Below are 21,150 nucleotides of genomic sequence, written 5' to 3'. Positions count from 1 at the left end.
ACGTCGTTGCAAATGGCAAGATCTCATTCCTTTTGATGGCTGCATAATATTCCATTGTATATATATACCACATCTTCTTTATCCATTCATCTGTCGATGGACATCTTGGCTCTTTCCACAGTTTGGCTATTGTGGACATTGCTGCTGTTGAGTTTTAAACTCAGGTTTTTAGGGAAAGCATTCTTTAATGTGTCACAGGTACAAAGAGAATTGGAAGTTTTCAGGCTGGAGAGTGCAGCTGTGTCCCTGTCTCCTACTAGATGCTGTGACAATTTCCTTTTGTATAACCTGAAAGTCCCTCAATATTCTGAAATGCTGTTCTACCCATTTTTTAAAATAAGCTTTATTTTTTAAAAATCAATTTTAGGTTTACAGCAAAATTGAGCAGAAGGTACAGAGAATTCCCATATGTCCCCTGCCCCTAAACATGCACAGCCTCCCCCAATATCAGTATCCTGCACCAAAGGAGTACCTTTGTTACAATCGAACCTACGCTGACACATCGTTATCATCCAGATTCCATAGTTTACATTAGGGCTCACTATTGGTGTTTTACATTCTCTGAGCTTTGACAAATATATAATGACCTGTATCCACCATCAAACTATCATGCAGAATATGTTCAATGCCCTAAAAATTCTCTGTGCTCTGTCTATTCATCCCCCTTTGTCCCCTAACCTCTGGAAACCACTGATCTTTTTTTTATTGTCTTCATAGTTTTTAAGATTTTATTTATTTCTTTGAGAGAGAGAGAGAACATGAGCAGGGGGAGGGGCAGAGGGACAAGCAGACTTCCTGCTGAGCAGGGAGAGCCCAACACAGGGCTCGATCCCAGGAGTCAGACGCTTAACTGAGACACCCAGGCACCCCTTTATTGTCTTCATAGTTTTGCCTTTTCTGAAAGTCATATAGTTAGAATCATAAAGTATGTAGCCTTTCATGATTAGCTTCTTTCACTTAGTAAGATGCAGTCAAGTTTCCTCCATTTCTTTTCATAGCTTGATATATCATTTCTTTTTAGCATCTAACAATATTAATTGAATTATTCATTTTCCTATTGTTTTATGAGTTCTTTGTATATTTTGGATAACAGTCCTTTATCAGATGTCTTTTGCAAATATTTTCTCCCAGTCTGTGGTTTGTCTTCTTCGTCTCTTGTCAGTGTCTTTCACAGAGCTGTTATTCTTTTTCTTTTTTTTCTCTTTTAAGATTTTATTTATTTATTTGACAGAGAGAGACACAGCGAGAGACAGAACACAGCAGGGGGAGTGAGAGAGGGAGAAGCAGGCTTCCCGCAGAGCAGGGAGCCCGATGTGGGGCTCGATCCCAGGACCCTGGGATCATGACCTGAGCTGAAGGCAGACGCTTAACGATTGAGCCACCCAGGTGCCCCTGTTATTCTCATTTTTCATAGACACACTTAAACAAAATTCTACTTTTAAACTGTTTTAGCAGAAATACCACTTAACCAGAAACTTCCTTCTAGCTTGTAGAAATACACTTTGTTTTACCTGTATTTCCTTGACTTAGGAATTAATAGAAATAGAATTAAAAAAAATCGTTTGTGGTCAAATTTGAGATATAACTTGCAATATGTGTTTCAAATATCCATTGAGGGATGTCTTGGGGTTGGCTGACTTCAACCCAATTTCTTAAACCAGTTTTTGTCACATCTGAGGTCACTGACCAAAAGATTTCAACTAATGTTCTGTAAACCCACAGGAGATAAAATTTATTTCTTACTGACTCTACATGCTGTTATAGCAATGTCTCTGTCCCCTGAAAGTAGAGGGTGAGATGCCTTGTAAGTGAGGAACAATTTCCTCATATTTGCTGGGACCTAAGAAACGTCTCTTATTTCCTGGAAGATGGGAGGACTTGGCCTCATGAGTAGTTGAGAGAATGTGGTCAGGGCAATAAGGACCTCTAGTCACAGAATGACATATTGCTGGAAGGGGCCAAGTATATGGTGTGACAACTGTGGATCTTTTTATAGATGTGGATCCTTTTATAGATGCTGAGATATGGTGCTGGTGGTTGTGTTGTAGTTATTGTTGATTTGTTTGGTGATATTTTAAGGCTATGAATTCCTTCTTTTGGGTTGTCCCCAAACACCGGAATTTGAAAGTGCTCCAAGAACTCTCAGATGGTATAGAGGCGGTTCAGTTAGACCACAGAACTTGATAAGCATGAGACCCTGTAATATTTTCAAAGAAAGATTGCATTATACATTCTGTGTTGGATATGTGAAGGCAGAAATCATGGGACCATTTTCAATAAAAGTGTTCTCTTTGTAGATCCTATGATAAAGCTGAAAATTAAATATCATTTTCTATTCTGGAGACTGAGAAGAAATATTGAACATAAAGATATGTTTCAGGGGACAATAAAGAATGTTAAAAACATGCCATCTGAGGAACAGCTCAAAGAACCAGACACATTTACTCAGAGAAGAGTTGATGATGGTGGGAATATGAAAATGGATAGCAAATCTTCAAATATCTGGTAGATTGTCATATATATAAGGAAGGAATAAGTTTGTCCCGAGAAAGGGAAAAACTAGGACCAATAAGGGGACACCTTGCAGATAGACTGATAATGTTTCAACATATAAGAAAATTTGAGGGCGCCTGGGTGGCTCAGTCGTTAAGCGTCTGCCTTCGGCTCAGGTCATGATCCCGGGGTCCTGGGATCGAGTCCCACATCGGGCTCCCTGCTCCGCGGGAAGCCTGCTTCTCCCTCTCCCACTCCCCCTGCTTGTGTTCCTGCTCTCACTATGTCTCTCTCTGTCAAATAAATAAATAAAATCTTAAAAAAAAAAAAAAAGAAAATTTGAGTTATCTAATAACATAGTGCATCCTTTTCCACTTTATGGCAATAATAGAAAATGGAAGAATTTTACAGCCCACTGTGGATAAGAGTAGCCCAATGACTCCTGCATGCCTGAGGATTGAGATTTTTACTATCTTAGCCTCCTGTGACCCTTTCACAGCACAGTGATTGGGAGGCTCTGTAATAACAGCATCAGTGGTCTCTGAAAAGAGTAAATTCCCCATCACAGGAAATCTTCAAATAGAGTTAGGAAGGAACTCAGATGGAATGTTGTAATGGCAATTTTTAAAAATCCTTTAAAATTTATATACTTTTTATTATGTAGGTTTGTGAATTCTGAAAAATGCATAGACTCACATAACCACTACCACAATGAAGATACAGAAGAATTCCACCATCCCCCCACCCAGTTCTTTTGTACTTCCCCTTTATAGTCAAATCCACCTCCAACCTTAACTACTGGCAGCCACCTATCTGTTCTCTATCTCCATAGTTTTGCCCTATTTGAGTATGTCATATAAATGGAATTACACAGTGTACAGCTTTTTGAGTCAAATTTCTTTCACTTTACCGAGTGTACTTGAGATTCATCCATGTTATTGACTCATCCATGGTTTGTTCTTTTTTATTGCTAAATAATATTCCATTGTATAGATCTACCATAGTGTCCATCCATTCACTAGTTGAAGAATATTTGAGGGACTTCTGGTTTCTAGTACAGCATGTAAGGAGTTTGGAAGTCATCACTTCATTCTAACAGCAAGTAAAAAGCTTAACAAACTGAAAATCAACAACTTTTCTTAGATCCATTAGAGAATCGAGATCACATGACAAAATTGGAGAGGCAGTCAGGTGGATACAGAGAATCACAATTTACTGGAATAGAAACATCCATGTAAACCAGTACTGGGTTTCCTTTACCCAGTATATCATGTCCAGATTTCAACAAAAAATTAGAAGACATATCAAAAGACAAAAAAGAGAGTTTGAAGAGTCAAATATGGCAAGAGTGTTGGAATTATCTGTCCAGGAATTTAAAATAACTATGGTAAATATGCTAAGAGCTTTCATGGAAAAAGTAAACAATATGCAAGAACAGATAGGTAATGTAAGCAGAGAGATGGAAATTCTTTTTTTTTTTTCATTTTTTAAATTTAAATTCAATTAATTAACACATAGAGTATTATTAGTTTCAGAGTAGAGTTCAGTGATTCTTCAGTCTTATGTAACATCTGGTGCTCATTACATCACGTCCTCTCCTTAATATCCATCACCCAGTTACCCCATCCCCCATCCCCCTCCCCTCCAGTAACCCTGAGTTTGTTTCCTGTGATTAAGAGTCTCTTACGATCTCCCTCTCTGATTTCATCTTGGTTTATTTTTCCTTCCCTTCTCCTATGCTCCTCTGTTTTGTTTCTTAAATTCCACATATGAGTGAAATCATATGATAGTTGTCTTTCTCTGACTGACATATTTCGCTTGACATAATACCCTCTAGTTCCATCCATGTTGTTGCAAATGGCAAGATTTCATTTTTTTGTTGGCTGAGTAGTACTCCATTTTATATATACTCCATATATATATATATATGCCACATCTTTATCCATTCATCTGTCAATGGACATCTGGGCTCTTTCCAGAGTTTGGCTAATGTGGACATTGCTGCTGTAAACGTTGGGGTGCAGGTGCCCCTTTGGATCACTACATTTGTATCTTTGTGGTAAATCCCTAGTAGTGCAATTCCTGGGTCATAGGGTAGCTCTATTTTCAGCTTTTTGAGGAACCTCCATACTGTTTTCCAGAGTGGCTGCACCAGCTTGCATTCCCACCAACAGTGTAAGAGGGTTCCCTTTGAGAGATGGAAATTCTAAGAAAGAATGAAGAAGAAATGCTAGAAATCAAATATACTGTAAAGAAATAAAGAATACCTTTGGTGGATTCATTAGTAGACTGGACACACTGAGGAAAAAATCAGTGAGCATGAGGACATGTCAATAGACATTTCCAAAACTGAAAAGCAAAGAGAAAAACAACTGAAAAAAAGTGGAACAGAATACCCAAGAACTGTAAGACAACTACAAAAGCTGTAATGTACGCATAATGAGAATACCTGGAGAAGAGAGAAAGGAACAGAAGAAATATTTGAAAGAATAATGACAGAATTTCCCCAAATTAATGTCAGACACCAAACCACAAATCTAGGAAGCTCAGAGAACACCACAAAGGATAAATGCCAAGAATATTTGGGTTGTTTCTAGTTTTGAGTGAATAGGAATAAATATGCTACAAACATTAATATAAAGGTTTTTGTATGAACATAACTTCATTTTTTGAAGTAAATACTTCAGAGTGGAATTTGTGAATCATAAGGTAAGTCCATGTTTAACTTTATAAGAAACTATCAATTTGCCTTCCAAAGCATGTGGGTCATTTTGCATTCCCATCAGCAATGAATGAGAGTTCCAGTTGCTCTGCACCCTCATCAGCATTTGGCATGATCAATTTTTTGTTTTTAAAATTTGAGCCATTCTAATAGTGGTATTTTAATGTGGTTTAAAATTGCATTTCTTCAATGAAAAATGATGTTGAGAATCTTTTTGTGTGCCATCCATGTATTTTCTATAGTAAACTGACTTTTCAAATCTTTCGCTCACTTAAAAAAAAATCAGATCTTTCTGGGGTGCCTACTGGCTCAGTCAGTGGAACATGCAACTCATGATCTCAGGGTCATGAGTTTAACCCCCATGTTGGGTGTAGAGATTACTTAAAAAAATAAATAAAAATTAAAAAAAATTAAGCGAAAAAAAGAACTGGATTGTTTTTTATTGTTGATTTTTGAGAATGCTTTACATATCCAGCCTACCAGTGCTTTGTTAGATGTGTAATTTGCAAATATTTTTGCCAGCTGGTCGTTTCATTTTAAAAATATTTGTAAAGCCTCTTTATGGGTACACAGTTTTCATTTTGATGGAGTCCTATTTAATAATTTTATCTTTTGGGGTGCCTGGCTAACTCAGTTGGTAGAGCATGCAACTCTTGATCTTGGGTTTGTGAATTGGAGCCCCATGTTGGGTGTAGAGATTACTTAAAAATATAAATAAATAAAAGTAAAAAAAAATTTTTGCCTTTCATGAATCATGCTTTCAGGGTTGTATCCAAGAACTTTTTGCCTAACTCAAAGTAACAAAGATTTTCTCCTATGTTTTCTTTTAAATGTTTGATAGGTTTACTTTTTACATTCAGGCATACTGTCCATGTTGAGTTTATTTTTGTGTAAGGTGTGAGGTGCATGTTGGTGTTTACTTTTGTGTGGGTATGGATGTTCAACTGTGTTAGCACTATTTGCTGAAATGACTATTCATTTTCCATTGAAGTCCCTTTGCACTTTGTCAAAAAACAAAACAAAACAAAACAATTGACTGTATTTGCATGGGTCTATTTCTGGACTCTGTATTGATTCTTGGTATTACTAAAATCTCTGGAGAATGTTCATTTTTTGTTTGTGCTATTGAGCCCATCCAATGAATTTCTTTTTATTTCAGAAACTGTATTTTTAAGATCTAAAGTTTCTGGGATGCCTGGGTGGCTCAGTTGGTTAAGCGTCTGCCTTAGGCTCAGGTCGTGATACTGGGGTCCTGGGATCAAGGCCCATGTTGGGCTCCCTACTCAGCGGGGAATCTGCTTCTTCCTCTCCCTCTGCTGCTCCTCCTTCTTGTGCTTTCTCTCTCTCTCTCTCTGTCAAATAAATAAATAAAATCTTAAAAAAAAAAGATCTAAAATTTCCACTTTGTTCTTACTTATGGTTTCTATTTTTCTGGTCAGAGCATCTATATTTCTGTTCATTTCAAGAGTGTCTACCTTTACTTCATAGAGCATGGTTATAATAGTCACTTTAAAATCTTTGTAATTCTAACACCCAGATCATCTTGAGTTCGGCATCTGTCAATTATCTTTTACTTTGAAAACTGAGCAGACTTTTTCTTTTCTTTGTTTTTGTTTCTTTGTAAGTCAAGTAATTTTGGATTGTATCCTAGAATTTTGAACATTATGTTGTGAGACTCTGGGTTCTATTAAAATCCTCTGGAGAACATTAATTTTTACATTAATGTTTGTTTATTTTAGCAGGTAGTGTACCTGGTTTGGCTCATAGCTCAAGTTGTGTCTTGCCTTCTGAGAGTGGTGGTTCTAATGTCAGTTCAGTTTTCAAAGCTTCTGCTGTGCTGTGTGTGTCTGCCCAACGTATACCCCATTCAGGTCTTAATCTGTTTCTTGGGCAGTGATTTCTATCATCTTTTGGTTCTCAAAGCCTTCCTTATTCTTGTTTGGGTCTGTTTTGTGCATGCATCACTTAGGGGTGAATCAGACACTAACGGTAGTTTGTATACAAAATTAAAGGATTTCCGTCTCCAAGTTTCTCATCCTTGGAGTTTCCCTGACACTCTCTGGCTCCCAGGGGTCCTTTTTCCTAGCCCTCTGGCTAGAAAGTGAGTATTTCTCTCAGAATTTTAGCTCATACCCTTGGACACAGTTCTGAGCATCTGGGGTGGGTTGGGGCAACCTGAAGAGAAAAAAAGAGAAGAAAGTAATCGGAATCCCATACTCTCTGGACCCTTGAGACTCCTTTCTCCAATCCCTGTGCACTGAGGGAGGGTTGTGGTAGGGTTTAAGCGCCCATGCCCAAGCTGCTGTTGCCATGACAGTGCCGCTTTAGGACTAGGACTGGGAGGGGAAAAAGAAGAATAAAAAATCAAAAACTGAAAGGCATTCTCCGCATCTTCAGATTAAGGGGCCCCCTTTCCTGGTCCTCTGGCTAGAAAAGGGGGTGCCTTTAAGATTCTTTGCTGTCAGACTGTGGCTCAGTTCCAGGCCTCAGGCCACCCTCTGACTAAAGCCAAGAAATAAAGAAGGAAAGAAAAACTAAGTTAAGTTCACTGCCATACGAGTTGTTCTTCAAGTTTTGACTTCCCCTTTCAGTCTGTTTGCTACTGTTTCCTCTGCAGAGTCCTCAGCTAATTGCTTTTGTATTCTGTCCAGAGGTTTTATTTATAATCAATGGGAGAGATAGGTTGTAATGGTCTTACTCTGTCTTGATTCGTACCAGAAGTTCTGTAGTGACAATTTAAATACCAGATGACGATTCTTCCAGATTGTTATTCTCAAACCTAGCAACCAATTTGAATTAACCAGGAAACTTACAAAAAACTCAATGATTCTAGGACCCTACCCCAGACTCATCTCTGAGGATAGGAGCCCAAGAATCTGTAGAAGATGCTTCTGGGTTTCTGATATAGCCAACTTGGCACCGTTTTAGGGGCCCATAGTGGGAGTCCACGCTGGAAGTTTGGGAACCCCTGGATGAGATGATCTCCCAGTTTCTTTCCAACCTTGAGACACCCAAGCTCTATATTCAGAATATTCCATTCACGAAACTGCTTGTTAAGTGATTTGCCAGTCTGTTCACTTCCCTCAAGTTTTTAACTGAAGCTACAGATGACATAGGACATCTCAAATAATGTCACAAAGCAGACAAAAAATATATATATAGAACTAATAGACAAAGTCCAGATATTAAAACCAACAGACCAAATGGACTCCCAACCTGTAAAATTAGTTTTGTGGAAATTGCAACTTCTTGGAATAATAGCAGCAATAAATTTGAAGTCTGCTCTATTTGGTGCTAGCCAGGAGGAATATGGGATATACTGAAGTCTGAGGATTAGTGGATTCATTAAGAGCCTCCTTTCCTCCCTAGGATTAATCCTTTCCCATACATTTGACAAAATTCTTTCAGTTGAGTGCAATTTCTTATGTGCTAGGAATCACTGGTGAGTTTAAATTTGCTTTTCATGAAAATTTATTTCTAAGGGACCTCAAGTTATTTCCTTGAGCTCACATCTATGAAAGAAAGCAGACCTGAGAAGTGAAGTGTCTTGTGTGGGGGGTCAGAGCTGGGGCTAGAAGCCGGCCTTTGGCTCCTCGGCCATGCATTTTCTGTCTGACTGAGCTCAATCAGGTGAATCCTTGGATGCAGAGTGTCCTGGCATCATCACTGAGCTGAGTCAGTCAGCTGTACTGGGCAGTGGCTGAGTTCCATGCAATGCATTTGTAAAGGACACTATGACCTAAAAATGGTTTAGCTCCTAGATTTGTGGCTGTGAAAATATTGGCAACCAAAATGACCCACAGATTGTAAAGTGCCCACTTGCTAGCATATCCTATTCTCTGGGCACTGGGAAGCAGACAGCCCCTGGCCACCTCTGGAACACCCCCCTTCCCATTTCTTCCCCAAAGTGCCACCTGCAGAGTCAGGGTTTAATCAGGGAAGCAGAACCCTGATGAGTTATGATGTAAGGGATGTCTTATAGGAACTAGACTGTGCACAATCGTAGGAGGAGTTGGGGAAGTAAACGTTTGAAAGGGTGAGCTGGAGAATCACAGCAGTCACCAACCACTCAATCTGAGAAACCAAGCATTCCTCTGTTGGCCAACTCAAAAGCGCAAGCATAATAACATGAAAGGGTTTTTGTGAAATGTTCTTCTGGCTTACAGAACTCAGTAGAGTTCTGCATTACAGGTGGAGGCCTGAAAAATAGAGACGCCTCAGGAGTAATGCTCCTGAAGCTTTGTTCTCATTTGCCAGTGAATAATCTGGAATCAGCCCATCTTACCACAGTCTGGAAATGTGTGACGGCTTTAGTATGGTGGCACTCAGGAGTGCGGTATTCTGGAATCAATGCAGTGCTGTTGCCAGGCAGATCTGCTCATCCATGCTGGCTCTGCACCCTTAGGCTGTGATTGGGATGCGTTCTTCCTGCTTTCTGCAATTAGCTTCCTCATTCGTAAAATGGGGCCAATAGTAACCACCTGACAATATTGTTCTGAAGTAGGTATGATAGTAGATACTCAATAAAAATGATTCCTTTTAACTCTTGAGTCCCACTCTTTCCCCTAGTGCATCTGGGACATGTCCTATTTCTTAAGAATATCTTCATGCAGAAATGCCCTTATTGTCTAAGTGCTGGATTTTGATAATGAATATAGGTATATAATTTATATTCAACATTCCTGGCATTCCATCATGGTCCCAGATTCTCAGTATCAACAAATTTGGATCTGTGTGGACAGTGAGAAAGACAATGGATTGGCAAGGCGGACGGGACACCTGAGGAGAAGCTCATGGCCTTCTTCCCCCAGGAGAAAGATAGAACATTCCTTAAGTAGTTAGAAATCTATCAACTTGGAATTGTTTATAAAAGTGAGTGTGGTGACTTCAGTTCCCCTGGAATCTTCTAGTTTCTCTGGGTTAGAAAAGAGATTTATCGTGAGGGTAGAGGGAAGAGGCAAGGAAAAGCTAAAATCAAAGTTGGTGGCAGAGAACCATAACAATAGAGCTCGAAAGGCATAATACCCTGGAGCCATTTATTTTAGGAACATATAGATCTACCTACATGTCAAATAGCCAGCCGCCAAGGATATTACTCTATCATAGATGGTCTACATTGTTGGTTGACTTTGAATTTAACAAAACAATAGTGCTCATGAGTTTCTGAAACATGAAGAAAAAGTTTATTTCCAAGTACTCTACTTAGGAATCTAGGGAGCTATATTATCATTTTAAAAAGATTTTAGTCAATAGTAACTAGAAGTTTCATTCAGGATAAACTTATAGATGATTCACACACAGAGGATCTTTTCTTATCCAAAGTAGGATAATAGGCATTGTTTTGCATAACACAGTGCTAGGCAAATGGTAAAAACTGGGAAAAATACTTTTTTAAATAGAATTCGGTTTATACAGGGCAAATCAGACTCTGAGCCTAACTCATGGACTATGGAAGATTCTCTTGTAGCCTTTCAGAAATGCAGTTAATTACTTTGACTGTCAGAGGACACTGATAATATATGACCTACCTGTATTTTCCTACAAATTGTTGGCCATTATGACAGGTCCTCATTTAGTTACTGATCTGATGGAGCAAATAATTGACCTGAATGTACTCAAATAGGCCACTGAGATGTAAAATCACTTCTTTAAACATTGATTTAAATACTGATAGTTTCTTTAACCTAAAATGATGACACATTTCCTTCCAACTTATCTCTTATTTTAGGCCCTCAAGATTTGAAAACTACCAGTCGGTGATACACATTGTAGGGAATCTGCAGTCAACCCACACTGCTCTGTATAATTAATAGGATTGCTCAGACAGCTTATCTGCTTAAGTTCTGAAAATCTCTTTATCCTTTATCTGCAGGAGCACTAATCGCTTGAAGAGGACAGGGCTGAGGGAAGTTGTTTCAAAGCCATCAGTTTCCTGGATTCCTTTCATCTCTTCTTTCAACTTGTTCCCTTTCAGGTATTTTAAATGGCACTTGGCATTCACTTGAACATAGGTGAGTTGCTCAAATTTTGGGTGAGATAAGCATCTTATCTATTCACTCCTCGGCTGCATTCAGCTGCATTCCGCCAGGCCCAGCGAACAGGGAACTGTCTGGTCTGAGAACTGGGAAGCCTTGGCTCTTGGGTTCCCTCTGTGATTTGGTAAGAGCCCTTTAGTTACCAGGTGTGGAAATGATTGGCAACTTTAAGCCAAGGAAACTTATTGGAAGGACACCAAAGGCCCGCAGAATCAGTGGATGGCTGAAAATCAGGCTCTAACAGGAGCGGGTACCATGACCTTTCCAGAAGCTGGGACACAGGAGCCCAAGCAATAGACTTGCAGCCAGAACGGCATGGGGAGAGAGGTCCCTGCTAGGGTGAAATGGAACATCAAATCCCAGGGAGGTTGGCTGAGGCTGGGTGACATGCTCACTCTTGCTAGATATGGGCGGGGCCCCCAGTTACAGCCAATGGGCTCCACTGAGTAATTCCTCAAGAGGAAATGAGGAGGCAGCTGAGGAAAAGAAATTGCAAGCTGGGCAGGTAATTGACCACTACTGTGGTGTTACTTGGCATCTTGAAAGTTGATTCCCGCTTTAAGATGAACAGACAGTGCTTCTCCCATGAAAGCCTTTCAGGTTACCATGTCCCTGTGCTCTTTGCTTCTATGAATGTCTATAAAACCAATGAACAGTAATAAGACAAACTGGAAGAAGACAATTAGGAGAACAAGTGGTTTATTAGTTGTCCAACTTCTGATGACTTCATCCCTGTGTAATAGTGGTTGTATCGGTTATCTATTGCTGTATAACATGTTACCACAAAGGCATCTTTTTTTTTTTTAAGATTTTATTTATTTATTTGACAGAGAATGAGACAGCCAGAGAGGGAACACAAGCAGGGGGAGTGGGAGAGGGAGAAGCAGGCTTCCCGCCAAGCAGGGAGCCTGATGCGGGGCTCGATCCCAGGACCCTGGGATCATGACCTGCGCCGAAGGCAGATGCTTAATGACTGAGCCACCCAGGCACCCCGCACAAAAGGCAGCTTAAAACAACACAGATTTACCATCTCACAGTTCCTATGGGTCAGGAGCTTAGGAGCAGCTTAGTTGGGTTCTCTGCTTGAGGTCTCTTAGGGCTGTGATCAAGGTGTCATTTAGAGTTGCTCGTCTGAGGCCTGACTAGGGAAAGATCCATGTGCAAGCTCACTCAGGTTGTCGGCAGAATTCAGTTCCTTGTGGTTCTAGGTAGGACTGAGGATTTCAGTTTCTTGTTAGTTTTAGCTGCAGGCTCCCCTCAGCTCCAAGAACACTGCCCACAGTCCCTTGCTGTGTTGGGTTCCCCTAACTAGGTTACACTACAATCTTATGTGATGTAAGTACATAACCGTGGACACATAATCACACAAACACCAATCCCTTTACTGTAGCCTATTAGTTAGAAGGAAGACATAGGTCCCATCCACACTCAAGGGGAGGGGATCGCACAAGGGCATGAACACTAGAAAGCGGGGATTTTGGGGGCAACCTTATGAATCTGTCCAAGTGGAAGAACTGAGTGGGATGATCCCCAGAGCTGTCTTGAAGTCGAACATAGCTTGTTCTTTCTGTGCATCTGATTTCCCCAAACCTCAGTGCTGGGAAGGTACTTCTTCATGTGAATTGATAGGGGGCAGAACCAAATCTTGGCCTCCGATCTCTCTAGCTCAGCTTTAGGGGCGGAAGAGGGGATGCAAGGAGCTTCATCGCCTCAGAGCTACCATGACTGGGTTGGTTTCTCTCAGTTGTCTGTGTGTAGTTGAATCTAGTGGCCTCCACTGAACTGTATCTTTTGCCGGTATTTACCATTTGGCAAGTTACCATCTCTTTACTGGATGGAAATGCTTTCATTTATGCATGCATACATACTGTCCTCCTCAACTATAAGCACCTTAAAGGCAGGAGCCATTTCTTATATCAGGAGCCATTCACATGACCTCCAAGTAGGATAAAAGCAAAGGCAGAGGTACTTTGGAAGAAATAGCTCATATTGGTTCTCTAGGGTGAAGGGGAGTCTCTAGGTCAGCATGAAAATCTGCTCTTAGCTGTACTTGGTTGTGCAAACAAAACATGTATATTTGAAAGGGATGATCTTAGATTACCCCGAGTGTGCTCGGTTCCTGCTACAGCAGCTAGGTGGGCGTGTGTTAGCAGATGGGTGACAGATAAGGACCAGGACACCTGAGTCATTCTATATTCTAGCAGTGTGATTCTGGACTTACTGCTTTAATCCCTGTCAGCCTCGGTGACCTCAGTTTTAGCTTGTGGAGATAATGCCTTTAAAATGTATAGCACAGTAGCTAGCATATTGTAAATATATAGGAAATAGCATGATGATCCTTTAAGACGCTGACCAGTGAAGGCCTGTGTCAATTGTGAAGGTGCAGTTCCCATAACGAGGGAGTCAAGGAGATGCACGCTTAACCCCTTATAGCTCGTTCCTTCTCTTGGGGCTCATGGGGGCTTACCGTGGTAGTTCCTTGAGTAAATCGGAATCCCTACTGCTGCTTTCCTATCCCCGAAGCCTGGCTGTTTGGAAAGTGTGGTGGGAGGACTGAACTGCAGCCCCTCCTCTGTAGACGGCAGGAGACAGGCTGGATGCGGCAGGAGACAGGCTGGATGCGGGTCGGGTGAGGCCCGCATAGGAAATGCCCCTGCTCCTCTCTTTCATTTCTAATCTCCCCAGGCATGATGGAAAGTGCAGGAGACTCAGCTGGGAGTCCGTGGCCCAGCAACAGCCTCTCCAAAGCCATTTTAACCGCTGAAAAGTAGAGCCACAGCGAGGATCAAAAGTGGGAAGGAATGTAGGAACATTTTATAAACGTGGTGCATCTACGGGAACTCAGGAGGTACCGTCCTTACCAAGGATCCGCCTCCCCAGCTAGTGAGGCTTTCATTTTCTCCCAGCAGTGCCCGAACTGGCCAAATGAAAATGTGAAATACATTTTAGAAAAGTTTTAATTTGAACAACTTATGATTAAAAATACGCTTTATAAATAATTTTTCCATAGACTTGATTGAGGATTGCTGCAAACTTTACAAAAGGACACACGGCAACAAGAACAGATTAAAGGAATTACAAAAAATATAGCTATAGCCCTCTCATTTAAAAATACATTATACATCACAGCGTTTTCATTGTGCAAAGGTGACGAGAATGCTGCATTGCGCATGTCACAGAGTCACTCAAAAGGAAGTCAACTTTAATACGCTTACATTGCATAATTATAGGCACAGTGAGACGATGAACCCTTTCCTCCAGAAGTTAATACACCTTAGTTCAACATTTTGCTTTTACCTGGTAGGACCGATGGCTGAAATTAGCTTAGTACAAATATGTGTGTGTGTGTGTGTGCATGTATGTGTGTGTGTAGGAAAACAAGTGTCTGCTTTGAAATTAAGTAAACTCCCAACATATTTACAGTATTTTCAGAGAATGTATTCTCCAAACCAGTCTGATCACATCTTCTCTATTAAACAACTCTTTAGAAAAGTAAATGAAGCCCAGTATGTCAATTAACGGACATCCTCCGTTGAGACTTCCAGTTTTCGCTGTGGGACAAAGAGAGTTCCTACGGAGGTTTTATTAGCACCATCGAAATCCACGTGGGATGGGCCTGTCGGCTTCACTGGTCCACCTGGGGTCCGGAAGAAACTTTCGGCCACTGACTGAGACCCTTTGGGTGTCACGGGAACAGGCTGATTGGAAAGAGAGGAATAAGAAAAAGACGTCAAATCCACACAGATAGGTATGGCCTACTAGCCTTGGAGGGCTCCTGCTGTGTGCCTGGCATATTCTGCAATGGGCCGGGAGGACTGTGGACTCCTTGGGTACTCATCCTGGGTTTGGAAGGCAGCGAGGCCTTCAGTCTCCTCCTCCTCCCATCCTTTCCCTCTCCAGGGAAGAGAAGCAAAAGCAAGTCTTCCATGATACTGATATCTGGGCCTTAATAACCCAAGGGGAAAAAAAATCCATTAAATGGAAATGCTCTCACCTGTTGTGTCCCCGTCAAAGCAACTGATTGTCCATTCGGTTGGTTCTGTCCTGGGCCTGGAGAGTCGTACCTGGTGGCCCGTCCTTGCTGAGTGCCTGCATTGTCTGGTACGACACTAACAGCCTCTATTCTTGGAGACACGGGAACAGCTCCCGGGCTGGCGGACACCTGCACACTGGGGGAGAGGAGTCCCAAGTGCTGCAGGGTGAAGTTTACAATGGCTGAGCTTGGGTTCTGGACGGGAACGGGGTGGCTCGAAGTGAGAGCCGGGCTGTTCCCGACAGGGACGCCTGCCACGGAAGTTGGTGAGACCATTAGCTTCAAAGGTGTTACATGGAAAGAGGGAAAATTAACAGCCGTGAGTTCGGATGATGTCACTGGAATAACACCTGGAAAGAAAAGGGGGGAAGATATCTTAAAAGCACAGGCATTTGTCTGAGAAGCTTATAAGGCTTACATGAACTTGAGCCTGACACTCATCTGAATAGTGTTTTACGTACACGCACCTGTGATTGGGGAGCTGTAGATCCTGTGGTTTGGGGAAAGCGTACTTGAGTTTTCTTTACTAGACAGAATGGACTCTGTCCCCAGGGATGAGCACTGGGTGAGAGGGATTAGGTATCCTGATGGGAACAGGGTCTAGAAAACAAGGAGGAAGGATTTATTTTACACACAAATATGGAAGGACAATGCCCATGTGCCAGGACTCATATCCCTTAGCGGTGGTTTGTCTTTTTTTTGTTAAGATTTTATTTCTTTATTTGACAGAGAGAGAGCTAGCGAGAGAGGGAACACAAGCAGGGGGAGTGGGAGAGGGAGATGCAGGCTTCCCACCAAGAAGGGAGCCGGATGTGGGGCTCGATCCCAGGATCCTGGGATCATGACCTGAGCCGAAGACAGAAGCCCAACGACTGAGCCATCCAGGCGCCCCGAGTGGCGGTTTGTCTTATAAGACCAAAGCATCCAACAGTATGGGCTACAGGTGGGCCAGCTCTCTGGCTAGCGGAAGACAATATCCCTCCCTCCTAGTCCAACATTTGTCCTGACTATCATAAGCCATTGGTTTCTTAAGTGCTGTCTGTGGTCTTAGGAAGTGTTCTAAAGCTAGCAGTGAGCCTGCTTAAGGGTAGAATTTGCCCAGCACCCCCCCCACACTGACATCTTAAGTCCCACCAGCAGACTTTTTGGTATGATGTGCTGCCATCAGAATCACGTTTAATGCAGTTGGGCACCATCATGGCACTGCCGAATTATTATAGGATTGTTCTTTTTTTTTTTTTAAAGATTTTATTTATTTATTTGACAGAGAGAGAGAGAGCCAAAGAGGGAACACAAGCAGGGGGAGTGAGAGAGGGAGAAGCAGGCTTCCCACTGAGCAGGGAGCCCGATGCGGGGCTCGATCCCAGGACCCTGGGATCATGACCCAAACTGAAGGCAGACGCTCAACCGACTGAGCCACCCAGGTGCCCCATAGGATTGTTCTTGAATCATGTAGGATGGTCATTTCCTAGAGTATTCTGAGGAACCCTGGTTCCATGGGATGCAAGTTGGCCCTACTTGAATCACGCACGGTCGAAGAGGTCTCAGGAATGCTGAACTGAACGAAGGAAAATGGGGTCTTTATTAAAGAATTCCTGAGGGGCTTTGATGATGGCACGCATTGTAAATCTCCAGGGGGCACCCAGCATGTAGCATTTCCTGGGTGATTTGGCAGCTGAATTTTTGGTAGTATTGGTATTCAAGGGAAACATATTAAGAAATGGTGATTTAGAGAAGGGGGTTGCCAAAATCACGGGCCAAAATGTGACCTCCGGGCTAGTTGTGTGAATGAAATTGTATTGGAACACAGCCATGCCCATTCATTTATGTTCTGTCTATAGCTGCTTTCTTGTATTTTTACAATGACAGAGTTGAATAGTTAGCAGAGACCATATGGCCTGCAAAGCCAAAAATATTTACTATCTGGCCCTTCCCAAAAAAAGTTTGTTGACCCCTCATTGAGAACTAAGTAATTCTACAACTATGCTTTTTTTTTTTTCCCTTAGTACTTTAGGTTCCAGTGATACCGAGGAAATGCTCTTAATAACATACAAACTAAAGGGCAGGGCACCAGAGATCAAAAACTATAGATAAAAAAGAGAACTGATTAATTCATATCGCAGACCCAAATGTCATGGAGCAAAAGCTTTAGGCAATAAAGTTATATTTGCGACAGAAATGGCCAGTGTTGTGTTGTGTGTATCCCCCACCAAGTCTGCTTGGTCTCTGCATTTCACCAAACAGAGCCTGCCTGGGTGGCTGAACTGTCTGAAAAGTCCATTTCCTCTTTACCACGAGCAGGCCTGGCAAAAGCTAAAAGCAGCTCTTGTAACCTGGGGGCCCTCCTTTTATCTTCCTCCAGATCTTTCTTCTCGCCATTGTCCAAACAATAGTCTACGCTTTGATTTAGCTGTCAATAGGTCCCATCTTTTCCTTGGGAACCAGTGAATTCAGAATCCGCAATGCTCACACTGTTCTACGACACGGTTATTTATTTATTAATTTTGTTTCTTAAAGGTTTGGTACTGTTTCCATAACTTTACTGGTTGGGTTCCTTGAAAGCTACAGGAACAGAAACTTTTAATGGGTGGATTTAGGCATTTTACAAAGAGCTGTTCTTTGCTAACCATTAATCATACTCTCTCATAGTACAAGTTACTCTGGTTGCTGGTTTAATTCTTTCAAATCTTCAGCAAAACCTATAGTACTCTAATAATTATTTTTCCATTTTCTACAAACTACATTCTTTACGAAATCTTTTAACCTATAATGCCAATTCCTTTTTGTCTTTTTATATTAGAACTATTAATTAGCAGGATGAATGAATTTGGTATGTTTCAGCTTGCACGTTTCTCATCTAGTCAGTCCTACATTAGCCCTCTTACCCCTTCCTTCCTGTTCCATCAGGCTGTTTTATTTTTACTACTTCTTATTCTTCACTACCTGAGGTATTTGTGTTTATTTGTACACTGCCTTTTCTCCCCCCATGGAAGTGTCGATTCTCAGTAATGTTTGATGAATGAATTGACACATGAATCTCTCATTTTCTTTGTTCAGCTCAGTCCATGCTAAAAAGAAATGGTCAAAATGAAGTCATAGAGACGAGAAAAGAAGCAGAGGGATGTGGAAAATCTATCCACTGAAAATCCTAATCCTGAATGACTAAGTGAGCAACAGGAGACCGTTATTAAATCATATCCATTGGCCCGAAGAGATTATGGACCTCCCAGAAAATTGAGTCAAGCCAAAGCCTGGTGATTTCCCCCTTAGCATGTATATTAAATGCAAAATGATACTATGCTAAGATAATAGATGTTTCGAATGGTTACCATGAAGCCATCCTCAGGGAAGATTTGACAAACTCTAAAGCCTCTTTAATAACAACAGTTACAGATAATACCCTTCAGCTTATACGGTGCCTTAAAAGGATCACAAGCCCCTCATGTAATAAATGCACTTAACCTCACAAAACCTGTAACGGGGCCCTGGGGCAAGAACTCAAAAGCAACAGTGACCAAAGGCAGGTGCTGGGTTTGATTTGATCCAGAGTACAGTGCTTTACAACCCAGGAGATGATCAGAAAAAACTGGGGGAATAAATTCTTGATAGAAGTGGAAAAACAAGATGCAGAGAAATAAAATAGCTTGAGTTAAGAGCTGGGACAAAATGAGAGATTAACATCTGCCTCCACGTTTAGTGGTGGTTTGTTTGGTGATAATGTCCTCCATATATAATTGTCCCAAGGGAGAAAATGAGATAACGTATATAAAAGTGCCTAATACTTCTGGTAGGCATTTAATAAATTCCTTCCTAAACTTAACTCCACCTAGGAAAAAAATGATCTGGAACATCAAAATCCCTAGAAGCCAATGCACCAAATATACCTACAGTCTGCCAAGATAAGCTTGACTTCTCTAGTACACAGAACAGAAATTTGGGGTTAAATTTTAGGTGGAAAGTAAAAACAGAGGGAGCAATTTCTCATCCAGGCAACAGACGCCAGGTACATGACCTCAAATAAACATTAGGTAGTGACTCAGAAAGCAGGAGTTACAGGAACCCTATACATCCATCCATTCATTTGAGGTTACGTCTGCTTGTAAATTATTTAAGACTTTCATGACAGGTGTTTGCATTCCAGTATGTGACAGAGAAATGGACTTAAGGACAACCACCTGTGGTGCTTTAAAAAGAGAGCAAATAATCCCTTCATCCAAAGGTTAAATATATCCCTGCCGTCATCCCAGGCAGGGGATTAGCTGTCTGGGGCTTTGTTTGGATTATGGGATGCTAAGGAACAGTTCCTTGTCTTCTGAGAAACTGCCCTTTGCTCTGGTTAATTTCAGAGCTACTGCATTCTCCTCTGATCAACTGCAGAGTTCCCAAAGCTTTACACAGTTCAAGGCTCTACTTACTGCGGAGACATTTTCAAGTCCTTTTAGGTCCTCTTTAAATTTCTTTTTGGAACCACTGTCCTCGAGCAGGCTTGCCCTCTTTGAGCCTCTTTCTCCAGCAGGCTCCTTGTCTCGGTTCTTGGCACCTGGTCTCTCGGGCACTGGCAGCAAGCTTCCGGGCCTGGCGCAGGCACTGGACTTGGTGGCATCACTGGTGGCCTTCTCGGTGGTGGCATCTGCGGCGTCTTTTGATCTTGTAGCTTTACAAGAGGGGGTGGGGCAGACTGTGGGGCTCAGGCCTTGGGGTGGTGTCACGGTCTGGGCTTGGGCAGGCTGCAGGTAGATGGCATACGATGGGCCCGAAGGGGCCTGAGGTAGGATCACTGGCACTGCGGGTGACAGCGGGCTGGGGAGGAGGGGCACCACCCCCAGGGGCTGGATGAGGGACGGTGCCGTCAGGTCCAGCTCAGCATTTGCTGGGGTGTCCAGAGGGGCCACGGGTTTGCACTGCCCAGATCTTGCTGGCTGTACCTTCACTTTCTTTCTGGGTTCACTAAGAGACAAGATTTCAAAACATGACACAGTGGAAACGCATTTTCTCTAAAATGTTCTGCCACTTTAGACTGGCCCAAATTGAAGCCATGCGTTTATGAAACTAGCAGATAGTGTCTGTAATGACTGCCTAAGAGCTATAGAAAAGATTATCTCGCCGGTTTCCAAGGCTAGCGCATATTCTTACATAAAATAAGTAATCCTAATGATGCAATGTAAAAATAATTCATCCTGCCACCAAAAAGTATTGCTAACCTACCTTGATTGCTCTTCTAACTGCATTTTGCAAATAGCTGCGAGCTGAGCCATTTTACTTGGGAAGGGTGCCGAATTCTGAGAACTCTCAGCTGGTAAAACAGAAAGGTGGGGGGGTGTTGGTCAAAGCAAAAGAATAAATGCTCACACAGATGAAACATGACTGAAGTCAAAGGAACAGAACACATGCACCTCACCCCCCAAATCACACAGCAATGAAACGATAAAGCCCACCACTTACTTTTTATCCTTTCATTCATACATGGGTTAGGCTTCAAGTGGGTCCGGGTATAAGGGTATTGAAACAGTTCTCTAACAAGTACCATAGGGATTAAGTAAGCTAACGAATCAGATAGAAAAGGAATTCTGAGCAGAGCCCGACGCGACTGAAAACATACCTTTGTTGGTCTTGATGGGGCTGCTGGGGGCAGAATTTATCTTCCTCCGGTCGCTTTCTATACTCTTTACCAGTTTGATAAGAGATGGGTGTCGAGTGAAGTTCGGTTTCCCACGCGTGGAAAAGAGGTTTTTGGCACAGTTGTCTTTCGAAGGACGCTTTTCTTCCAGATCGGAGGGGAGGAGAGGAAGAACAGGGCCAAGGCCTGAAAGAGAGAAGGGCGGGGGGTCAGAATCTGGCCAGAATCTCTACTTTCTTATGGGAGCTGA

General features: G+C 42.0%; 1 protein-coding gene and 1 long non-coding RNA gene across 5 annotated transcripts in view; one reads left to right on the top strand and one right to left on the bottom strand.

Annotated features, from left to right (window-relative positions):
- LOC145716177 (uncharacterized) overlaps window positions 1-21,150 on the top strand; it is a 50,972-nt gene that overhangs the window by 28,119 nt on the left and 1,703 nt on the right. The window contains exon 2 of the long non-coding RNA XR_014138647.1: window positions 11,088-11,189. This is a non-coding gene — a long non-coding RNA (uncharacterized LOC145716177). The remainder of the gene's footprint in view (window positions 1-11,087; window positions 11,190-21,150) is intronic.
- The window catches only part of E2F8 (E2F transcription factor 8), a 17,699-nt gene continuing 10,738 nt past the window's right edge, over window positions 14,190-21,150 (bottom strand). For all 4 annotated transcript variants that reach the window (XM_081798470.1, XM_031029658.2, XM_081798469.1 and 1 more), the window contains 6 exons: window positions 20,883-21,086; window positions 20,489-20,576; window positions 19,699-20,230; window positions 15,751-15,883; window positions 15,245-15,633; window positions 14,190-14,948 (listed from right to left, as the gene is read on the bottom strand). In XM_081798470.1, the coding sequence (XP_081654596.1) occupies window positions 14,766-14,948; window positions 15,245-15,633; window positions 15,751-15,883; window positions 19,699-20,230; window positions 20,489-20,576; window positions 20,883-21,086 (1,529 nt within the window). In that variant the 3' untranslated portion in view covers window positions 14,190-14,765. The remainder of the gene's footprint in view (window positions 14,949-15,244; window positions 15,634-15,750; window positions 15,884-19,698; window positions 20,231-20,488; window positions 20,577-20,882; window positions 21,087-21,150) is intronic.

Source organism: Leptonychotes weddellii, chromosome 11 (assembly GCF_054177405.1).
Source record: "Leptonychotes weddellii isolate Sample4059 chromosome 11, ASM5417740v2, whole genome shotgun sequence".
In the NCBI taxonomy this organism is placed as follows: Eukaryota; Metazoa; Chordata; class Mammalia; order Carnivora; family Phocidae; genus Leptonychotes; species Leptonychotes weddellii.
The sequence above is the reverse complement of the archived record's forward strand: the minus strand, read 5'-3'. Positions and strand labels throughout refer to the sequence as shown.